At 41.3% G+C, this 24334-nt stretch overlaps 1 protein-coding gene across 1 annotated transcript; it reads right to left on the reverse strand.

The window, feature by feature from the left end:
- Positions 1–458: 458 nt before the first annotated feature.
- On the reverse strand, positions 459–24176 carry cyb561d1 (cytochrome b561 family, member D1). The gene is made up of 3 exons (XM_072382974.1): positions 23838–24176; positions 20500–20537; positions 459–1603 (listed from the first exon to the last, which is right to left on the reverse strand). The coding sequence occupies exons 1-3, from the start codon at positions 23992–23994 to the stop codon at positions 1097–1099; spliced, it is 702 nt and encodes a 233-aa protein (XP_072239075.1). The 5' UTR covers positions 23995–24176; the 3' UTR covers positions 459–1096.
- Between the last annotated feature and the right edge of the window lie 158 nt (positions 24177–24334).

Raw genomic sequence — 24334 nt, forward strand, 5'->3', positions numbered from 1 at the left:
CATGATGCTGTTAGCCTGAAAACCCACCAACAGCAGTGTAGTCACAAAATAATTAGACAACAGACAGAAGATGAATCCAGCAGCACTGTGTGGTTCAGCCGTAGTCTGTCTGTCAAAAGATACAACACAAGATACATGATAAATCAATAAATTTCCCAGCTGGGATAAAACCATCCACAGCATCTTCACTGCTGATAAAGCTCCCCTAAACAGTTGAAACAAACTTCAAATTCCTTGAAATCCAAGACTACAAAGTAAATGGTAAATGGACTGTACTTGTATAGCACTTTTCTAGTCTAGCTGACCACTCAAAGCGCTTCTAACACTATATGCCACATTCACACACACTCATATAGCACGTCTTAAGTCTATACATCTATACATAACTGTATGCTTTCTAACCATTCATACACCGACTGCTCTTCCTCCTGAGCTACAGCCGCCCAGAGTGTTTGAGACTTGTGCTTTCATTTCAAAGATAGTGCAAAAATTCCTCCACACATGCAGAGGCGACCTTCTCTTTCTCAGTAGTTTCATCCCACCTTTTACACTGCAACCTGGTTTTGTTTGTTTAAAACTCTCATATCCAAAGCATATCCAAAGCATGAAGGTACTTAGAAAACTATCTTAACCTATTATTAATAAGAATAAAATAAAACAAACAAATAAACTTGACTTAATTCTATTTGCAACACCTGCACCAAATAACTTCTTCTTCCAACACATTGATTTGAGGGGAAATAAACTGTGTGACAAGTTGAAGGTAAAAGTGTGACAACAGTGAAGAAACTTCCTGATAGTGAGCTCAGGTGATTCCACCTGGACTCTGCCTCTTTACCCAATAAGAGTTCTATCATGCTAATAAGGCCTGATCCATGACTGGAAACCCTCCTTTCAGAAAGAGGACAGATGTCATGTGTTTGTGTCCTTCCACCACATACGGGACAGCCACTTACATGAAAGTCTTTCCCTTGTAGTTTTATATCCAAGGACTGCAGCACTCAATGACTCCTCCATCTAAATCTCTGAGCCTCAGAGTAAAAGCCAATATTGACACTGTCAGAACGAAGCCAGTCAGATCCATGCCACATGCTACCTAGCTGGTAACCTTCTTGCGTGGCAGGTAGGCATTAGTGATCTGGTTCATCACCACCAGGGCAGGGAAGAGGGGTAGCAGCAGGAAAGCCCACCATGACATTCCTTTCACCGTGGCCTGGAACCAATCTGAGAACATGGCTGACATGACTGTGACTGTAGCCAGCAGGTAGACCACCAGTCCACAGGTGGCGTGGTACAGCTTTAGTCTGGGTGGGGAGGAGGAGAGACGCAGCTGCTTCTGGAAGACCACAGAGATGCCACAAGCTGCTTGAAGTATGCTGGCAGCCAGTGTGCAGGAACCCAGCAGGCTGTGCCAGGTGATCAGGTGGGGGAGCTCGGACACATTTTTGCTGGCCACCATAAAGCCCAGTCCAGTGGCTGCAGACACCAGTACCAGAGCCTGACACAACCAGTGAAGACGGACTTTACCCTTTCGAGATTTGACACAGAAAGGAGATCCCTCAGCTGTGAAGAGGAGGATGCCTTCAGTCATGCACAGACAGTACTGCAAAGACGAAGAGGACCCATGTAAGTCAATAACACTAATGTCATGCTGTGGTTAGGCAGACATGAATGGACAAAGATCTGTAATTTCTTCATCATGTACACTGTGGCTCTGCATCATAGCTACATTCATATATCGTGAGGACAGAGCACAGCATCACATGGAAGAAGCTGTGATATGATGAGAAACAATTATGAAAGATTATTCAAAATACTTTTACTGTCAGGAAATTCATGAACTCACACACAGTTTACTGGCTTCACACAGTGGAGGAAATTCTCACTAAAGCATTGCGTTTGGCTCATTCCACCACAGACCATAATTTCCCCTTGCTTCAATAATATTGGTGAGAACCTACATTTCCCAGATGTGTCATGTTTTTTTGTTTTACTGTATTTATTGCTTGTACGAATAAGAAATCCTGTAATTTCATGTAAAATAATCAAATTCTAAGGCAAAAAGTTGATTAAATCACATTTAAATGTCAGAGCTCCATAAACAAATGAAGTCTTAAGTAATCAGGCTGAATTAGGTCAAATTCAGAATGGAAGAACCTGTTTGCTCACCTGGAGCTTCATTTTGTGTGTCCAAGTCTGTATGCTTACAATTCGGACTGTGTGAAGTGTCCAAACATACAACTTCATTAGCTACAGACAACAGTTTCATTGTGCGATGAAGGAAATATTAAGGGACGTAGCAGGCAGATCTGTCCTGACAAGCAGTGTGCGCTGGATTTTACACTGTACATTGCATTTTCATGCATAAACACAAGGCAATGTGTCGACTTGAAGCTGTTTTACTCTAAAACAAATCTGCTGGCTTGCCACCCACATGAGACTAGTCATCTGCCTACCTGCTATTCAGCACAGTCAGCTACAGAAGATGCCTTGTAAAAAAAACGTCATGACCGACAAGATAGCAAGATTTATAATGTGCAGCCTAGCGGTATTCATCACTCATTTTCATCACTCATTAAAAGTGGAGCAGAAGTCTCAGTTTCTTGAGATAACATTTAATTCTATCCACCATTTTTGTTGAAAAAAACACAGGAATACTTTTCCAAGTCCTTTAAGACTGAATTCATTTGCCAACACCATCAGATACAACACGCACTGGCAAACTACACACAATAAGTATGTTAAAGTTACTGTAACAGAAAAAGAACCATTCATCCAAATGAGAATGTCTTAACAGAAAGCCCTGAACAATGCTACATTTCTGTTTAAACAATCTTTATCACTTAGTGTGATACTACACAAGTAAAACTGAGACCTCTAAAACAGAATCATCTAAAACAGGACTCTTAAATGTGCATAAAATATCAAATAATGACATCAAACCCAGGACTCTGTGTCGTGATGACATTGAATGCATCATTTCTGGGCTACCATTACAGGAACGAGTTACTTAGAATACACACGAAGGCTGGATATTTTTTTAAAAACATTGATTTTTCTGGCTGTGTAATTTCTCTTAGTATCTCTGGAAGTTTTTTAATCTGTTACTATTATAGAATGATCGAGGGTCAGCTTGATCCGCGTATCATTCGCTCATTTGTTTTTCCAATTCAAACCAAAAATAAGAAAACGAAAAAACAACTCTTTTTCTCAGTAGTCGTTTTCAAAACTAAACGGATAACGAGTGAATCCGTGTATCATTCTATCCATCCATTGTCTATATCCGCTTATTCCATGGGTCAAGTCGCGGGGGGGCTGGAGCCTATCCCATCCTATCGGACGAGATACAGGCTACTCCACGGACAGGTCACCAGTCCATCACAGGGCCACACAACCACACACACTCACTCCTAGAGACAACTTTAGAGACACCAGTTAACCTGACATGCATGTTTTTTGGATGGTGGGAGGAAGCTTGAGTACCTGGAGAACATGCAAATTCCACACAAAAAGCCCCCATCCAGGAGTTGAACCTGGAACCCTCTCACTGTGAGGTGACGGTGCTAACCGCCACCTCACTTCAATTGGAAATTAAAAATTCAAAGAATGAAAATTTGACTGGTTATTTGTTTTTTATTATAACACCAAATGTGAAAAAATGCCTGGTTTTTCATATTTCAGTTGAAGCATGATATTAAGAATGTGGGCCAGCTACATCAGTGAGTGATGAGTTATAAACAGCACTATATATTTCCATTCCTCTTTCCACAAGGACCACAATGATGCTTTGCCTGCTTCTCGCACTGTTCTAAAGGCCAGACTTAATGAAGCTCTGGCTAGAGTGGAGAGTAGAGCGCGAGAAGAGGAGAAAAATGTGCACGCTCTTCTCGAGGATCTGAGGGACAAAAACCTCAAATGAAGAGCTGAAAGACAGGCTTGACACACACACACACACACACACACACACATTTATTAGCCCAGTAGCATGCTCGCTAAGCAGTTGATGTATTATCATGTCGTCTCAGGTCATCTATATTCACAGCTGTGTTGTATGCGATTGCCGCTTCTTGTGCTTGTTTTTGTTTGTTTGTGTGTTTGTTTTTTCTCTGCTTGTCTGCTTTCAGGTGCTCCTGGTGGCGCTAAGGCTGGATTCCCCTCAGAGGCCATGGATTGTTGTCTGTTTTCTTTTTTACAGGTGTAGCAGCTGGTTGTCTGGTTTCTGTTTCTATTTTTGTTCTGTTTTCCCTTCTTTCCTCTTCTTCTTTCCTTGTCCCCCGGTCCGGTTCAGTTCTATTACATGTCATATATTGTAAACAGAAATAAATAAATGGGCATCAAGGGGAGCTTTACATTTATAAAACTTCCCTTGGCAAAGCAAATCTGTTTGGCATCAAAGGTATTCAGACTACAATTCTGCTGCCATAATGCTGAACAGGACAAGGGGAAAAAAAAAAAAAAAAGTATGAGTTTAGATTAATAAATAATTTTTTTAAAAAGGCTACCAATACAACAAACAATTAGATATAATGGTGAATATTGATAAAATAATGTAAAAATACTAATATAAAAAAAAAAAAAAAAGAAAGACAGGCTTGAATGCTACTCGGGTAAAATGGAAATACTAATTTGAGTATTTTACATAAGTTCTTCAAATAAAGATCTGAATATGCAATAACGTTTTCTGGGTTCTTTTCGTTCTATCTATGTCTGTCTGTTATGTCTGACGTTTGACAAACAAACCTCATGAAAATAGCTTGACAACTGAGTGATTTCTGATCCTTTTTATTGTGTAGAAACACCATTCCTCATAGATGTAATGTACTGTAGGAGTGAGTGGCACTGTACCAAGATGGCCGCCCTGTAGGCACGCCCCTCGAGTGAGCAGTCAATTCGGTGTCTATGTATATATGTCCAGAGTGGGGTAAAAAGAGTGGCGACAGTCCCATGGACTTCTATAGAAAGAAAGGAATGCAGAATAATAATAATAATCAGCCTGCAAGGCACTAATCTCTGAATAATGACATGCAATATGAAATCATCATTATCCCAATAATTAGCCTGCAAGGCACTAATTTCTCCAATCACTCTTGAAAGTAGCTAACAGAATACTGAAAAAATATGCCTTTTGTATCAAGCTAGGCTAACGTTAGCAGTAACTTCAGGGAGAAATTGTCTAGTTATATAGTTACTCTAGATGGTATTTCCTTGGCTATATTATTTAAGTGCCTTGAGATGACAATTGTTGTAATTTGGTGCTATATAAATAAAATTGAATTGAATTGAACTTGCAATAAAAAAATTCAAACAGCTCAACTAACCAGTTTATTTACAAAAATACTGTATAGTCATTGCGCTTGATGGGTGTCTGTGAGTTGATTGATTGTGCTGTAGCTTGCGATCTGATTGGTTTTGTTGGGCGCTTGTGCAGCTTCCCAGGCCAAGCAGCCTTATCAAACTTCCGGGTCATGTAAACCCGACCAATTAAATATTAAAATCAAATTCTGTCCTGGTACCCGTTTTTCCATTTTGTATTTTTGATCTGAGCCTAAAAGTGAAATATGAAAAACAGGCATTTTTTCGTATTTGGTGTTATAATAAAAACAAAATAACCAGTAAATTTTTCATAATTTGATTTTTGATTGGCAACTGAAAATGGAAAGAACGAATGATACCCTGATTTCGTGTATCATTCGTTCATTCGTTTTTCCAAATAAAATCAAAAGTAAGAAAAGAAAAAAACAACTTTTTCTCAGTATTCGTTTCCAAAACTAAAATGAAAAAACGACTCAAACAAATGATACCCTGATTCGAGCGTCTCCCGTTTAATCCAATTTTGATCTGACCCTTCGCTAAGCCCCGTCCCCCCTTGGTTACTGTTGCTACGCCAGTCAAACTTTCCCTCCTCGAGCGAGAAACATGGAGTTCTTATATTGCTCACATATAGTGGGGCTGATATACTCACTTGACCTAATTAGGGCACAGCAAAGCCCAGTAATATCTTACACAACCAAAGCAATGGCACAAACCAAGGGGTAGCAAGATTAAAGGTATTCCGATCTCGTCTATTGTCATGGCGAAAGCCAGGCGTGAGCGCAAGCGGAGACCCATAGATTGCTGCTCCAGAGGAAGCAGGGCGTCCCTTCACAGAATGCTAAAAGATATCAGTGTCAGAACTTGTCTCTATTGGTTAGTATTTATTTTGCTTAAATATTACACAGTGGCTCGAGGTTTAACAGAGACGTCTTTGTTAACGTTATCACACAAAGCTATGGTTAGCTAACGTTAGCTAGCACTTAACCTTAGATCAACCGTAGGGGCTCTTATTTATCTTGGAGCGATTCAGCTGTTCGTGTGGTCTTCCACACTGCTTTATCCACACTCGGCATCTTTCTTGTTACATGTCGGGCTGGGGAAGGCAAACAATTCAACACCACCCTCCAAACTTCTTGGATATCGTGTATGCACACCGCTTTGGCATTTTGCTTTCTACCAAAAGATTGACTGGCCTCTTATTATTGTTTATTTACTTACTTACTAATTTTATTATACTTTTATTACTACTAATAAATAGGTTTGTCACCGTTTATAACACTAGTAATGTAAACCAATGCTAAACAGCCAATCAGGAAACTGGAAGTGATGTTGCTGGGTTGCGTCTATAGCAACAGCATACGTGTGTCACACGCCTAGAAGCGTGAGAGTTGGCAACCGCAACACACACCAACACACATACAGAGCTAATTTAGAGTTACAGTTCCACAACAATGCTAAAAGTTGACATCCTTAAAAGTTGACCATTAACCTACCAAAATACTCTAAAGTTATACAACAACAATATGCAGCAACAAAAGCGCCGTCCTGTAGCAAAAAGTAGTGTAATTGAAGTACATTTATACTGTATGCTTGAGTATGAATATAGAAAGTATACTGCGGACCATGTACTTTTAGTGTACTAGAAAGTATACTAATTTAATACTTCTTTGGACTAAATTGGAACATTTTCAAGTTTATAAAAGTATACTTTTGGCGACACTTATGATTTAGAACGCACACACAAATGACGCTATATTTCTAGTCTCCAAGACAACAGTTACTGTTATGAAAACTGGAATGTGAGTTATGACAGTTGATGTCAGTTCTTGTCAGTTTTCTTCTGATGTGGAGTGAGGAGAAGAATAAAATAGCAGAGAATCAGCAAAACATTGTCTCTTTTTTCTTCCAAACTCCACAAAGTGGACTTCCGGGTCACGGTCATTTCTGGCTCACTGAACTTGCTTCAGATCAAAATTGGATGAAACGGTAAACACTTGTTATCCGTTTTTCCATTATTCATTTGAGCATAAAATCGAAAACTTAAAAAACGAGTCGTTGTTTTTTTCATTTTAGTTTTAGAAACGAATACTGAGAAAAAGTTTGTTTTTTCTAGGGCTGGGCACATTAACGCATTATTTTTGCGTTAACTAATGAATTCATTATCACCGACAATTATTTGTCTCCCATTAACACAGTTTTTATTATTTATCATTTTTATTGTAAACGTTTCTTGCTCACTGGCTTTTATTTTGTTTAAGTATGTTGCTTACTGCTGCGGCACTCACAGGAAACAGTCAGTAAAAAGAAGAATGGCAGATGAAGCGGGCTAAACAAACATGGAGAAGGTTACAGTACTTTTACATGGCTATTTTGATTTCAAAATTCTTCAAGACGGCGCAGTCGACAGAGCCAAAGTTATTTGTAAGCACTGCAACGTTGAATTGTCTTATTACCGGAGTACGATCAAATGACTGCACAGTTCCAATAAAAGTGCGTTATATGCTACTTTTGACTTCATTATTGGATTTTGCGTATAACAATAAAATCGTGATTAATCACAAGAAATCATGCGATTAATGCGATTTAAGAATTTAATATTTGCCCAGCTCTGGTTTTTTAGTTTTCTTATTTTTGGTTTTATTTGGAAAAACGAATGATACACGGATTAACTTGATCCGTTTACATTTACTTTTTATGACAGCTCAAAACATCAACACATACCAGCATAAGAAAACGTCCCGTAACCCCCGGCACCAACACATTTACTTCCAGTCAAATATTCTATGTTACAAAGTAACTGTTACTGTGGCAACATTAGTTCCACTATATAACTATATATGGCATCTTCCCCTTTTAAGTTGTTATCATAATGGACAAAAATTTTCAATTTAAACAAGACTTTCACAAGATGATTTTCAGTTAACATACATATTTCATTTCTCTCTCGCTCATTTGTTTTGTTTTTCTCAACAAAAAAAAAAGAGTCCTTCTGTTTTCCTAAACCCCCAAAGGCCATATGATCAACACCTCAGTGTCTGTCTACAGCACTAGCCTGTTGACTGGTCTGCACAGTCGTCCAGCTCTGGTTTGATACGGTTCTGGTGTCTGTGCAGATGTGTTTGTGAGGCTTGTGACTTCCTTCGGACAAGAAGAAACAGTCTCTGGAGCAACTTGCTGGTTGGGAAATCACTCCTGTACTCTCAGCTGATGAAAGTGATCATCATAATAAAGTGGCCTATCTATTCCAACATCTTGTGTGTTGGGCCCTTTCTTGTTTACGGGTGAAGATTGCACACAGGGACTGTTTTGGGGCACTCCTGAGAGGTGGAAGGAGGTTGGCCTGATAAACAGCTGCCTGGCCTGTTGTCGTAAGTCTGCCATGACTTCTTCGTTAGAAGAACTGGCAGGGTTATCGGGAGGATTTTGGCCCGTACATGCATTCGCCAGTGTGTTAATGATGTCCTCATACTTTAATATTCCTCCTACAAAATTCCGAGCGGACTGACTCATTGTCGTTCACTTTTCGCCACAGTATCCACAGCTTAGACAAGATGGCCGCAGGCACTTCCGTGAAGTCTGACGTCAGTCAAGTTTCATTCAATATATTCAGAGTTTCATTCAATATATTCAAAGGTTCATTCCATATATTCAAGGTTCATTCAATATATTCAGAGTTTCATTCCATATATTCAGAGTTTCATTCCATATATTCAAGGTTCATTCAATATATTCAGAGTTTCATTCCATATATTCAAGGTTCATTCAATATATTCAAAGTTTCATTCCATATATTCAAGGTTCATTCAATATATTCAGAGTTTCATTCCATATATTCAAGGTTCATTCAATATATTCAGAATTTCATTCAATATATTCAGAGTTTCATTCAATATATTCAGAGTTTCATTCCATATATTCAAGTTTCATTCAATATATTCAGAGTTTCATTCCATATATTCAAGGTTCATTCAATATATTCAGAGTTTCATTCCATATATTCAAAGATTAATTTCCTGAACGGCATGCCATAATATTATATATATATATATATATGACAACCAGGCGCAATTTAGGATGGGCCACCATTTAACAGTAAAAATAATACTTACTAACATACAGAGTTGGAAATTATCCCTGCCTGACTTGTTAATGCTTATATTACCTTCTGCTTTGGAAGAGCTCTCTCTCCCATTAAAAGTGAAAGCCCAGTGGACCTCTCTCTTCCTCCCGCTCTACTCTCTCTCCTGTTACTACATGTGTTAAACCAAATGCATGAAAAGCCACATCAAATTAAAAATGCGTAGACCACTTCTTTTTAACTTGTGAACATATTTATTTTTAATAAAGTAGCCCAATGAAATATATCTCAACATTTTGTTAACCTTAGGCCTAAAACACTAGAACATAAAAACAACAGACAAACGGCTGCAAGAAAGGAGGAAAAAACAAGAGCTTACATTATTTCATTAGGTTTTAAATGTAAACAGGAAGGCCTTTCATCAGTGTTTCTCAGTCCAGTTTTTTTTTATAACTCAGATATAATAAAGTGGCCTAATAAAATATTGCTATATTTCACCATCGTTAACATTAGAAACAACAGAAACAAAAGGCTGCAGTGAATGCAAAAAACAACAACACAAGTCTTTACAATATTCCGTTAATGTTGTAAACAAATAGGCCTATTTCTCGTCTCGCATCTTTCTCTGTCCCTCTCTATAGGAGCAGTCTACGGGGTTTGCTTTTGAATATATCAATAATTTCAGCGTAGTCCAAAGTGACTGTAAGATCCCTTTCAAATGTTAACAGACAAAGTGAGTTCAGGCGAGTGGTGAGCATCGAGTTTTTATTCTCTTGACGCTGGAAAAGACGTTCAACTGTACATGATGTCATAAGTAGGTTGATTAGTGAATCTTTCATGAATATGAGAGAAGACATACAGTATGTCTATCACATCTAAAAGAGTTTTAAAAGTTTCTCTCCTCACTCTTGTAGATGACACAGTAACTGTACTTTCCCGAAATCGACTTGGGAGCTTTCGTCAGCGGGGCGGCAAAGATATTGTCACGGCTGAAGCTTAGCCGCTTGAAAAGGCACAAAGACTCAATAGCAGACTGAGGATTTGCAAGAAAAGATTTATTTACAGCCAGAGGATATGCAATGTGGAATCTGAATGCAGATGTGCTGGGAAACTGCAGGGAGAGGAAAAGGATTAGGTGTTTGTTCCAGGTTCCAGGGATATGGCGAAGAGCGAAACGTTTGTCCTTACTTTTAGTCCAGGGGAACTCCAAGCAGGAGGAGGGGATCTTGGCTGTGTAATTAGCTTTGAGTTGTCGGCGGGGCGAGCACGCAGGTAAGGTGCGGCTGACAGGAAATCCGACGGTGGAGGGTGAAACAGATTAATGCAGCTTGATACGGAGGGTGGACAAGGTTGGTGGAAGCTGTAAAATACAAACTCAGATAAGGTTGTTGATGAGACGAAAAAACTCACAGTCACCATTTGGAGTGGGCCGAATTACCACAGTTAAGTGGGAACAATCTGGCGAAGACTGGTTGCTCCTGCAGCTCCTATAAAGGTCTCCTAATGAGGTAAGACGAGGAACAGGTGTGGTGGAAGGAACAATCAAGTCTTCGCCCAAGACTCCAAGAAGGCCTGCCCAGCCCCACCTAGAACCCAGAAACCAAAAACAACAACAGCCAGACAAGATCATGACAGATATATCCCAACTGTCAATATTATTATCTCCCATGATCTCATTCATCATTGCCAGCATCTTCAAGAATTCACCGTTACAGTGGCTGCTGGCACGGACGTCTGTCAGTGATTGTTTAAGGTTTTTAATCAAATCCATCGTGTCTGTAACTGATACATTGATAGACTGAAGGCCTTTGGTCTGATTTGCTGAATGCTTCTTTAAAGAGTACAAGGATCTTGGTTCACTTCTGTTGTAATAATGACTGCATATCAATTTGACTCTGTCCTCCCACTTCTGCATGTCCCGATAGTACTTCAACAATTATGTCATAGGGAGAACACTGTACTCACTGCTGTTGATCTGGAACGCCACCGTGTGTCACATCCTCGCTCCAGTTCCAGTGGTCTCCGATCAGGGTGCACGTCTTTTTGTGCGCAGAGGAAGCGCTCCTGCCGATGACTGCCACACATGAAAGTGTGCAGAGCTCAGGGTATCAAAAAAATTAATCAGCTGATGTCCGTGTGACAGATGCCAGCACTAGATTCAGTCTATGAGAGTAGGTAGATTGCATTTTGAAAGGTGCTCCTGAGGATGGCTTGAACACCCCCCTTATGTCCAGCCATAACAGACATCAAATCTGAATCCCACACAGAGGTTTGGGTCATTTCTTCTGTATCCACAAGGCTGATTGCTCATTTCCTCACAGATCCCATGTACACATATCTTAAACAGACGGCCTCCAGCTCTTTTTTAGATATGTCCTTACATTCATCAGCTAGTATTGCATAGAAAGTTCCTTTTGATCCATGCAGTTCCTTTTTCATGCGTCGCAACAGCAGGGTGGATGCAGCATTTAGCAAGTCATTTTGAATGTCATGGCTGAGCATTTTTGCATTGTTCGGAATAGCATCCAGTCACCTTTGTATATCTCGATTGTTTCTGCAAATGAGTTTAACTCAAGGAAGTTACCGGCATTTTTCACCTCATCTTCATTTTAGGGAATCCACGCATGTAAGCACAATGTTAAGTATTACTTTTATGTGCTCCCGATTTCTTTCTATGACCTCACTTTGTCGGCCCTCTGTGTTGATGAGCTGATGGATGACTGTGCCACGATCAGACTTGTTACATTCTCTGTACTTATTATATTTCTCCAAAGCTATCTGGTGAGCTCTGCTGCTTTCATGTTTATAACAAGCTGTGTTCATATGCTTCCAATCCTTATAGCCATCATGTTTTCCTTCCCTGCCTTTCTCCAAAATGCCGACACATTTTACAAAAAACGGCGTCCCTGAAAACACTGTATTCTAAAAATATGTACTTCTCGTACATATTCTCGTAGTGTGATGAAGAGCTCCTGTCCCTGTGCCCAAAAACTCAACCATTTCCATTTTCTCATCTTCTCTTGTGCCTGTAAGCTTGGCTAAAATGCCAAACATAAACTGTACAGCGAGTGACTTGCTGTGATTGATCCAGCGCCAGTAATGAGAGACAACATACAGGAATCACACAACGTTTAGTGTAAACGGGAAGTGAAGTACAGGCACGGTTACTGTGACAACCACAAACAGTACCGGCGCAGACTTCAGATGTTAATAACCTAATAAATATTAACTTTCCTTTTTATACACCGTATTTTGCGCACTATAAGGCTCACCTGAATTATAACCCAGACATAAGGCGGACCTGATTATAAGGCGTAGTATTACCTAATGTTCTCGGATTGGTTTATGCTGCCAGCACACATAGTGTATGTATTACGTCCCTGTGTCAGCGGGAAATGGTCCGACAGTCAAGAAAAACATTGTTGGTCGTTTTTACACTTTATAAACTGCACATCGGTCTGCTTCACCCATCTCAGACTGAAGAACAGGCTCTCACTGGGACATGAGCAAAAGCATTAATGACACGATTCAATCGCTAAGTACGAGCTCCCTACAATATTTGTCCCATTCAGAGTGAATGGCTGGGATCCGCCTGACCCTGCAGTCACACCGAACGCAAAGCCAACGACGGAAGTGGCCAGTTGCCATTCATTTCCAATGTAGGAGAGTGAAGAGGCGCGGCTAAAGTGAACGTGGCGGTGAGCCGCGCGAAGGGAGAGCGGTGAGTGATGCGGAGGGGGCCCCGATGAATGCTCAGCGCTCCCCGCGGTAAATTTAAAATGGCGGTAAGCGTGACAGATTTTGGAATCGGTGCACAGATAAAGCGTTGGTGAAGGAGCTGGCGCACGGCCGTTTTTTGTGAAAATTTAAGGCTTTTAGGTGCCATGTCTACAGATAAGTTGATTACAGACGTGAGCAGCTGATTGAGCTTTCCATATGCAGATCCATGACAATAAAGAGAGAAACAACACACAGACACATTCCCTGTTAGGGATATTGAGACTGCAGGGATATGCGTTTCATGGCTGCAGAACCAGACTCCAATACTGCTCTCCCTGGTGTGTATCTAATCCTGCACCACTGCAAACAGTCTGTGAAGTCATCAGCTCAGTTGGTGCCAGGTTACACCTCAATACAGGCAATCTCTGGAGATTTAAAGCACGTCTCTCTCTGTGCTAGTTTGTTCACTGCCTGGATGTTGTGTTTCTACTGTTGCTGACCTGAGCCAGAGCTGATACAGCCCTGCATCTACCGCCAACTCATTTGGCATGCAACTGAATGCCAATTAAACACTTTTGCATTGCACTGAAAAGACAGATGTTAGCGTTTTATTTATTTGTACTAGTATACAAATTACTTTGATTGTTTGTACTTGGAATGGGTTTCTGGAGAAGAAGCCAGACAAATTATTAAAATCCTCCAGCTTGAAGGGAACAGGAGAACATAATGTCTGTACAGAGATCATGGCTGTATTTCTCTGCTGACTTATCATGCTGTACTGTCATGAGCCCAATCAAAGCACCACCTACACACCTGAGTAGAAAAAGCTTTATGTCCTCATGAGCAAATTCTAGGTCAGTCTGTAACACAATAGCTGAAGCAGTGTCTGAGGTAACATGTTAACCATTCATGAAATACAATCACTGTCATTAATAATGCATATCTCAGTGGCTTCAATGTGTTTCCATAGATCACACAGAGAGGGAAATTAATACCAAATAACTCAAGTCAGAGCCACATCATCTATCTAATGACTCCACACTCCTGTGTTCTATATTAACTGATATATGAAAAGATGCTTAAATCTACACATCTTTTTAACCACATCAAGGTAACATGTGTTGCAGCCATGGGGGGCCTTTGAGTCCTGTCCTGCTTTGCGTTTCAGGTGCTGATCAGTAACAAGGTGCACCTGACTGGTGCAGAGGCTATATTTAGGTCTGCCTACCTCGACGCCAGTTCTCTCCTTGGCTTCCACCGCAGCAGCTTCTTTGCTGTTTTCTTTCCCCTTTCTTACGTTTGACATGCACAGACAACACGCATTCTTCATGGACCATTGCAGCCACCCATTTACATACACCACTGATACTGACACTCACTCTTCATTCTTTACCCAATATTTGATTTCATAAAATACTTTTTGTTAACTTTTCATCAGTGCGTGTGCATCTCCCTTTTTGTTGCAGCTCAAAAGTGGGGGCTCAACACATTGATTGTTTTTGCTTTGAAATCCAGGTCTAAGCAGGCTGAACCCAGTGTTGGGCCCAAGCCCAATCTTGGGCTATGCTTGTTGCACCTGCTTCTGAACAGTTGTCAAGTGATGAGGCACAGCCACACATGATGTGTAAAGAGCTCAAATTTTTTCAGCCTTTCATGAGTGGTTTTGTTTCATTGGTCGGGAGCGATGACAAAGTGCACATTAAAATATTGCGTGATACTGCTGCTTTTGATTCATTTATTTTAGAATCAGTTTTGCCATTCTCAGATGACGCATACACAGGTTTTTTCATCCCTGTGCTGGCTATGGTTTTAAAGGTTCTGCATGTACCTCTACATAAAATGATGTTGTCTTGTGATCTGTTCACAGTTGGTTTGCGTCCAGCTCTGCCCTTGGATGGGGTCACGATGATTTTGGGTGATGACATTTGTGGGAGTCGAGTTTGGGCTGATGGTCCACCTCCTGCTATAGTGGTGCCAGAACCAGTAGTTAGCAGTGGCCCTGACATAAATGAGGCTGAGCTCCTGACATGTTTGTTGCATGTGCTGTGACGCATGCGTGGTCGAAACCCACGGTAAAAGATGATACTCAAGAACCGAATGATTTGATGTGTCCTGATGTTCCCTGGTCTGTTTCCCATACTGAGTTGGTGAAGGAGCTGCAGGATGATGTATCCCTGGGGGAGTTACTTCAAATGGCTCTTCCTGTCTGTAAGGTGAAAAACAATTCTCAGTGTTATTTTGTTGAGGAGGGTTAGGGTTGCTGAGAAAGTGGGTGCCGCAGTGTGATGATTTTGTTGGTGACCCTGTCTACCAAGTGGTAGTGCCATCTAAATTTTGCAGTTTGGTGTTGCAAGTTTCTCATGACCGGACACATGGGTATTAGAAAAAAAAAGGAAGATCTTTAGTTTTTTTTTTTTTTTTTGGCCTAAGTTGAAAAGTGAGGTGTCTGCGTACATCAAATCATGCCAAACATGCCACCTTACTAGCAAACCGAATCAGAGTTTCAGCACAATTAGGCCTCTGCGTATCACGCTCAGAGTTAAGGTGTCTTGGAGTGTTTTCATCAGACACTTAAATCCATGTTGCGTGCGTATTGTGTTCAGATGAAGGGGGACTCGGAGGAGGGCTTGTCCTCGCTCTTACTGGCTGCTAGGGGGGCTGTCAATGAGAATACAGGATTCAGCCCCAATGACCTGGTGTTTGGGCGTAAGGTGTGGGGTCTATTGGCACTTCTGTGGGATGATTGGAAGGAGGTAGAGCCTCAGAACCTTTTGGACTATGTTCATGGTTTTCGGTACAGGCTGTATAGAGCACAGGAGGAAGCTAGTAGCAGGTTGTCTTCTGCACAGGGCAAGATTAAGAAACTTTATGATCGAAAGGTTGAAGATTGAGTTTTTCTCCCTGGAGACGAGGTGCTTGCTCTGTTGCCTATTGTAACATCTCCATTTAAGGCAAAATACAAAACTCACTCGCACACATGTTGTAGAGCATGATATAGACATTGAAGATTCTATGCCTATAAAGCAAAGATTCTATTGGGTCCACTCAGAGAAGTGTCAGTTTCTTGATTCTGAAGTCTAAACCAGATGGTTTTCATCTGCCTAGGATGGAAGATTGTGTTGACCAAGTGGGATCGGGTAAATTTGTCAGCAAGTTTGACCTTCTGAAAGGTTATTGGCAGGTTCCATTGTTGGAGAAAGTGCAGGAGATTTCTGCATTTGTTACACCTACATGGTTGTATTCTTATCAGGTGATGCTGTTTAGTTTGAGGAATGCACCAGCAACCTTCCAGCGTCTGATGAATAAGGTTGTTGGAGAGGGTTGCTCAGTGTACCTGGATGATATTGTCTTGGATGTGCATCTGGACCGAATTGAAAAGCAATTTGCCCGTTCAGCTGATGTGGGGGGGGGGGGGGGGGGGGGGGGGGGGGGAGTTTAGAATTGGACAACAATGAAATCATAAGAACTAATCCCAAACTTAGGGATGAATGTTTAGAATCTGTCTGTGTATCTATCTGTGTATCTTCGGCAGGCATTTTAGATTAAGGCCAAAGTGGATTGCATTTGTTCAAAACTTCTTTTGAACCAATCAACAACTCACCATTGGTGTGGTGGGTGAAAAAATAAACTAATACAAAATGACTCCCATATAATTGCATTCACAAGACAAAGTTGTGTCTCTGGTATGTTACACCTTCAAAGTCAAAAATGTGTTTGTGTGAGTGTTAACAAGTTGGTTTTCTTGTCTGAGTTTTCCCTCTCATAAGCAACTTGCCAGCCAAGGCTGAAGAGCATCCCCTATCCCGGTTTGTTTCTCTGAGGTTTTCCTTCCCCAGGGCTCCGAACATGCATGTTTTTGGGAGGTGGGAGGAAGCCGGAATACCCGGAGAGAACACAAGCATACAAGAGGAGAACGTGCAAACTCCACACAGAAAGGCCCCAGCTGGGACTCAAACCTGGTACCCTCTTGCTGTGAGGCGACAGTGCTAACCACCACACCACCATGCACCCCTTTTGCATAGTTAACTATCACATACTTGTTCTAGTCTAACACTCACTCCTACAGATATTTGGCATTTTCACTTCTTAGCAGTATGTCTGGTTTTCTAGCTTAGCTCCTCTGCCTGTGCTCGTGTTGAGAGAGAGGCTCGACGCTCACTGTCATCCTCAGCAAAGCGTTGGCAGCTCCTCAGAGATGCGGTGAGTGGACACACCGAGACTCATCGCCATTTGGACTGGGAGCATGGTCTCATGGGGCCTCAGACCAAGTTGTGTACACCCTCAGCCACTACTGCGGGAACCTCCGCCTCATCTCCTGTCGCCGCTGGACCAACGAACCCCAAATGCTTTGCCGGCTGGATCTTGCTCCCCCAGACGTGGCTCAGACGCATCCATCGTGGAAACATCCATGGTCAGGCATGTCCATTTAACTAGGTGCTGCACATTCTGCTATCCAGGTGTGTTTGTCAATGACATCACCAACTCCGCCCATGAGCTTTCACAGCACAAATCTTCTGTTTCCACTATTGTGGTCCACACAGACACAAATTATCTCAAGCTGCAGACTTATCTTCAACTTTTAACATGGCTATTTTAAATGTTCGATCTCTTTTAAATAAATCTTTCATCATAAATCATCTGATTTTAGACAAAGTCTCTTTTTAACTGAAACCTGGCGTGGCGTTGACGCACCAGTTATTCTCACTGAGGCTTCCCCACCAAATTTAAATTTGGCAAAAAAGGCAGTGGAACTTGCTTGAAGCTCAGTTTTAACAAAGACAATACCTTTACACAATTCTTCTTCTTTTGAGCATCATTCGTTTGTTTTTAGCAACCCGTCTGTCTTATATGTCACAGTTTACAGACCACCCAAGCCTCCTTCCGTTTTTATTCAAGAGTTTTCTGAGTTTTTAACATTGATACACTCCAAATATAACAAAATTTTAATAACTGGTGATTTTAACTTGCATATTGATAACAGCTGTGATTTCTATGCAAATGAGTTTTTAATCCTCGTAAACAGCATGGATTTTAAACAACACATCACACAGCCTACACACAACAGAGGACACAGCCTGGATTTGGTCATAACCTATTTTTTGGTCCACCGGTGTGTCCTCTGTTGTTGACCTGGCTGTGTCAGACCACTACTGTGTTTTTTAATATCACCAGTTTTATCCAACTCGAGGCCCCGAAGAAGCGGTATATTACTTCTGAGGTGGCTGCTGTGGGAGAGCAGAGCCTTGACGCTGCTCGATCCACATATTATGTCTTGACAGTGCTTGAACAACATGTTGTTTAGGGTCAGAATGAACCCTGTCTTGATAATGACGAAGATGCAGTAGCGTCCTCATACAGCAGGCGCAGAATAGAGATTGGGATTGGGCCACGTACACACTGAATGATATAGAAATGTAAAAAGAGATGTCGTATACTGAGGTCACTGGGAACTTTCGTGCATGCTGAAATGTACATGTCTCTGTGTCAGTCTCTTCAATAAATTCCCCATAAGAGGCTGACACGACGAGTCTGACTACTCTTTTCTCCACAAAACTGCAAATTTTATTGACATTTTACATCATACCACTGCACAGTTTTTACCTATATTGTGTGATTTTATTGTTGATTATTTTAACAGCAAACTGAAGTCAACCATCCACGCATGTCTGACGCAGTCTCCCAGGCTAAGCAGCCTGACCAAACTTCCAGGTCCTGACAAATTAAATATTAAAATCAAATTCTCTCCTGGTGCCCGTTTTTCCATTTCGTATTTTTGATCTGAGCCTAAAAGTGAAATATGAAAAAAAAAACATATGGTGTTTTGGTGTTATCGTAAAAAACCAAAATAACCAGTCAATTTTTCATCATTTGATTTTTGATTGGCAATTGAAAATGGAAAGAACAAATGATACCCTGATTCGAGCGTCTCCCGTTTAATCCAATTTTGATCTGACCCTTCGCTAAGCCCCGTCCCCCCTTGGTTACTGTTGCTACGCCAGTCAAGCTTTCCCTCCTTGAGCGAGAAACATGGAGTTCTTATATTGCTCACATATAGTGGGGCTGATATACTCACTTGACCTAATTAAGGCACAGATTGTTCCGATCTCGTCTATTGTCATGGCGAAAGCCAGGCGTGAGCGCAAGCGGAGACCCATAGATTGCTGCTCCAGAGGAAGCAGGGCGTCCCTTCACAGAATGCTAAAAGATATCAGTGTCAGAACTTGTCTCTATTGGTTAGTATTTATTTTGCTTAAATATTACACAGTGGCTCGAGGTTTAACAGAGACGTCTTTGTTAACGTTATCACACAAAGCTATGGTTAGCTAACGTTAGCTAGCACTTAACCTTAGATCAACCGTAGGGGCTCTTATTTATCTTGGAGGGATTCAGCTGTTTGTGTGGTCTTCCACACTGCTTTATCCACACTCGGCATCTTTCTTGTTACATGTCGGGCTGGGGAAGGCAAACAATTCAACACCACCCTCCAAACTTCTTGGATATCGACTGTTGGACTTGCAAGTCCCGTATGCACACCGCTTCGGAATTTTGCTTTCTGCCGAAAGCTTGACTGGCCTCTTATGCATAGTTACGGTTGCTAATGTAGGATTGGGGAGGGGCTTACTGAAGGGTCAGCTGGATGAAATAGGAAATTGTCATGAATGAATAATACAGGGATTCTTTGTATATGTGGTTGTATGCTGAATTGTTTAGTGAAATACAGAATATTAGTGTCACATGCTCAGGATGGGAGATTGGACTGAAAAGAAGTGGTGCAATCAGTTGGTTTCCTTAGCTAGGAAATTGTTTTTGAATTGGCTCTATATGAATTGGACTATTTTTCAATTTAATTAACTGGCTTTGATTGGATTATGATTACAATTAATTGAACTCTGATTGGCTTGAATTGGACTGTATTATGGAAGTGCCTTGAGATGACATTTGTTGTAATTTGGCGCTTTATAAATAAACTGAATTTAATTTAATTAATAAGTAAGCCAGCTCCTGCTAGACCCCAAACACTGAGAATTTAGCTTAAGCTTAACATACCATCGAAACTTCATACCGACCCCATGACTACTAGAGAAGTCATTGTACCAATCACAGAATACATGTATACGGATATGCGTGAGCTTGTTTATATATCAAGGTTGGGATACAAAATCTGAAAGCACACCAACTTACGGTGATTTTTGAGAAGTTAAAACTTGGAGGGAGAGGAAAAAAAGAAAAAGGCCAGTGAAGGAGAGATGGGAGTTGAGGTAGTGTAAAGTAGAGTTAGAATTAGGTTTGGGTGAAGGCGTCATAGGGGGAAAATCAGAGGAAAATCCCCAAGGGAACATAAAAAGAAGTGTGTGTGCGTGTGTGTGTGTGTAGAATTGGAGACTTACAGCAACAGACATACACACTGGATGCCAAGAAAACAGACCTGAAACAAACAAACAAAAAACAATAAGCATTTTACTGCTAAAAAACCCAGCTAAAATAACTATTAACTATTTCTGTTAGGTTCTTTTTTACCCTTGTATCATGTAAAACAACATTTAAATTATACAAGTGGAAATACACATTGAAGCTATAGTGCTGTCAACAAGAGAGTCAAGTTCTACTGGAGTAAAATTTAGGTAGCCGTCCTCTGTCATATCAGCACATGGCAGTGAAGAAAAGGATGATGAAATAAACTCTTTAAATCTGGTTACAGCATTCTCTGACAGACACCTTCTATATGTAAAATTCTTCTCAGAAGCCGTATAGTCAAGTAATGTAAATTCAAAAGTTATTAAAAAAGGTCAGACAAGACAGAGTTATGAGGGAACACTGTTAAGTGTTCACTCTCAATGCCATAAGTCAGCACAAGATCAAGGGTATGATTAAGGCAGTGAATAGGTCTGTGAACACTTTGAGAAAATCCAATAGAGTCTAACATAGAATTAAAGTTAATATTTAGGCTGTCATTTTCAACATCTACATGAATATTAAAGTCACCCACTACAATGACTTTATCTGTACTCAGCACTAACGGGGATAAAAACTGAGAATTCAGACAGAAACTCAGAATAAGGGCCAGGTGGACGATACACAACAACAAACACAAGAGGTTTTTGTGATTTCCACTTTGGGTGGGAAAAACTGAGAATCAGAGATTCAAAAGAGCTAAAACTAATCTTGGGTCTAGGACTGATTAGTAACCCTGATCTGAAGATAGCTGCCACTCCTCCTCCTCTGCCTGTGGTTTGAGGAACGTGAACATTTAAATAGTCAGAGGGAGTTGATTCATTAATGCTAACATGATCCTCCTGCTGCAGCCAGGTTTCTGTAAGACAAAATATATCAATATGATGATCACAGATCAAATCATTCACTAACAGAGACTTCCAAAGGAGAGATCTAATATTCAGCAAACCACATTTAATAGTTTGATGTTTTTGTTCAGTTAAAGTTTTTTGCACAAGAGGATTTGCTCCCTTTGTGTTTTTTGATGGGGGGGGGGGGGGGGGGGGGGCAGGGCAGCATCAGGTGGGAAGCTGCAGAGAAGTGTGTAAGACTACAACTCTGCATCCTGGTCTCAACCCTGGGTTGTCATGTTTTTGGATGACTAATAAATTTGTCCATGTTTCTAGAAATGAGAGCCGCTCCTTCCAAAGTGGGATGGATGCCGTCTCTCCTCATCAGACCAGGTTTTCTCCAGAACGATTGCCAATTATCTATGTAGCCCACGTTGTTTGCTGGACACCATCTAGACAACCTGCGATTGAATGAGGACATGCGGCTAAATGTTAGCCGTTATGTTACCAAACAGCTTGTTCCCATTTAGTTTTTGTTATTTAAATGATGATTTACCAATGGCTTTCCTGTTCCTACTATATGACGGAGGCTATAGCAATTATCGCTAATATTAAAAGAAAAATCTTGAATGCAGCTCATTTCACTCTTTTCAACTCTCTCCAATATGTTGCCTGCCATTTAGAAGCTGCATCTATCTATCTTGCATCCAAATCACTTGGATTAAATATGCTCCATTCTTTCCGAGTGGCAGAGAACTTGTTTAAAACTTTCTCCTCCTCGTTCCAACTCAGTTGCAGCCTTTCATCACCATGTTTGCTATTGCAATCAAACCACTGATGCTGCTTGATAAGGCTGACATTAAAGGAATACAGAATAAAGATTTGAAAAATGGGGTGATAAAGGGTACCCTTTTCTGCTGATATTTTTACTTTTAACCTTAATAAGAAAAAAAGCATTGGAAAAAAATTGTGTAGATTTGAGTGTTTTAAATATAGGTTTTTATGCTTATACAGAACAATTAAATATCCCATTGTCAGTAACATGCGTTTACCCTCGGTGTGCTGACAACTGCCATTAAATCCCCTCAGGAGCTGATTCAGTGTAGTTTGATTTATATAGCGCCAAATCACAACCAAGATGCTCTCTGAAGAGCTGGGGCTCCAACAGTTTCTTGAAGATAAACCAGGACGCCCTTGTTCTGGTAGCGCTCGGTAGGTCATTCCACCATCGTGGGACGACACATGAAAAGAGTTTGAATTGTCTTAGGCGTGGTGTAGGAGCTGCTAGACGACAATCCTTTGACGACCACAGATGTGACATAAGCCTTTGCAAGAGCATTCAAGTAGATGGAGCCATTCCATTAAGCACTTTGTAGCTAACATCAGGGACTTGAATTTGATGCGGGCGGTTAAGGGCAGCCAGAGGAGTTCAATGAACAGAGGGGTGACGTGTTCTTTTAGGCTGATCCAAGACCAGACGCGCCGCCGCGTTCTGGACCATCTGCAGAGGTTTCATAGTACAGGCTGGGATGATATCCTCTCATCGTGTCTTAATTCACTACTTTTCATAGAATGTTGTTGAAACACCCCCTAAAGGAAATAATGCTGCGGTATAAATTAGACACACAAACTTTAAAAACTTTAAGAACCCCACGACCAGTACCAGTATCAGGATCTATGAACATGAGTGTGGAGTGACATGACAGCTGCTGATAGACTGCTCAGTCGATTAGGCAGACAAGGCGGGGGTCGCCTGCCGCAGATCAGCCACATATTGCAAACACACATGGTATTCAGAACTCTTTGAACAGGGGAAAAACGTGCTGTGTAGTGCAGAGAACCCAAAGATCCAACCTCACTGGAAGCTGCGACACCTCTGAAATGGCTCTCTTCTCTCCCCAGCTTTCAGTTCAGCTGCAGAAAAATGCATCTTCTTCACAAGTCTGAGGTGCCTCCACAAGTAATCTTCTTCAAAGAAGATGCATTCAGTCTTTGGGAAGCAATTTCCTGTTTTATTATGGGCCAGCAGAGCAGAGACAATAGCACCTCCTGCTGACTTACACGCTCAGACAGGGGTCATGTGCACACGCTTGTACTTTAGAAATAAAACTCACTCTTTCCATCTTTAGACAGGTGTTCCACATGCATGTTGAAGAGCATTTCAATCGGTCATAAAAGCATTTGCAGATTATCAAAACAGTTAATCTGATTTGTTCGCTTTGCAGGATTTTCCAAAACAAAAGCTATACAAAGGGACTATTTTGGCTACAGCTCGTCTACAGAGTCCGTTTTCGCCACTGATGACCTCACTGGAGGCACCTAATTCCTATATTCCTCCGCGACCGAACTGCTTTAAAAGCATTTCCATGTTTTCAGTCGCAGCTGAATAATCAATGCGACAACCGCGTTGTGTCCACATATCCCACCCATACATGTGCACTCACTGGTTCCGGGTCTGGACAGCAGGGAGATGATGAGGGTCAGGCCCACGCCGGTGACGTGAGCGGAGACCACCGCCGCTCTACGCAGCCACACGTAGAGCCAGAAGTCTCGCATTCCCAGCCCCTCTCCCACCGGGCTGTACTCCACATCAGACGGCATGATGCTGTCCGAGCCACCCGCTACAAACTGGTCGCTCCGAAAAATTTAAATATTGATCTGAGCGCGGGACACGTGTCGCACGTGCTACACAGACACTTTACGAGCTGCATAATCGCTTCGAAGAACCAAGAGTCGAATATAAAGAGGAAACCGACCCGAGTCACGTTAGCAACCAACACAACCGTGACAACTTCCGGTATCAACAGCGCTTTACTCTTTAACCTATTTCCGGTTTCACTCGCTGGAATCTCTCCAATCTAAAGCGGGGAAAAGATGCAACTTCATTTAGAATAAAATAAGAATAATTTTGTCTTACCGAAAGGTTACATAATGTGTGAAT

This window comes from Leuresthes tenuis, unplaced genomic scaffold (assembly GCF_036924035.1).
Source record: "Leuresthes tenuis unplaced genomic scaffold, fLeuTen1.0.hap1 SCAF_3, whole genome shotgun sequence".
In the NCBI taxonomy this organism is placed as follows: domain Eukaryota; kingdom Metazoa; phylum Chordata; class Actinopteri; order Atheriniformes; family Atherinopsidae; genus Leuresthes; species Leuresthes tenuis.

Bases quoted from the DNA above. Each gene is read 5' to 3' on its own strand.
- cyb561d1 (XM_072382974.1), bottom strand. From the start codon at position 23,994: ATGCCGTCTGATGTGGAGTACAGCCCGGTGGGAGAGGGGCTGGGAATG. The intron at 20,538-23,837 runs GTGAGTGCACAT...TGTTTGTTTCAG, and splicing joins GCTGTCCAGACCCGGAACCA to GTCTGTTTTCTTGGCATCCA. The intron at 1,604-20,499 runs GTAAGTCTCCAA...TCGTCTTTGCAG, and splicing joins CAGTGTGTATGTCTGTTGCT to TACTGTCTGTGCATGACTGA.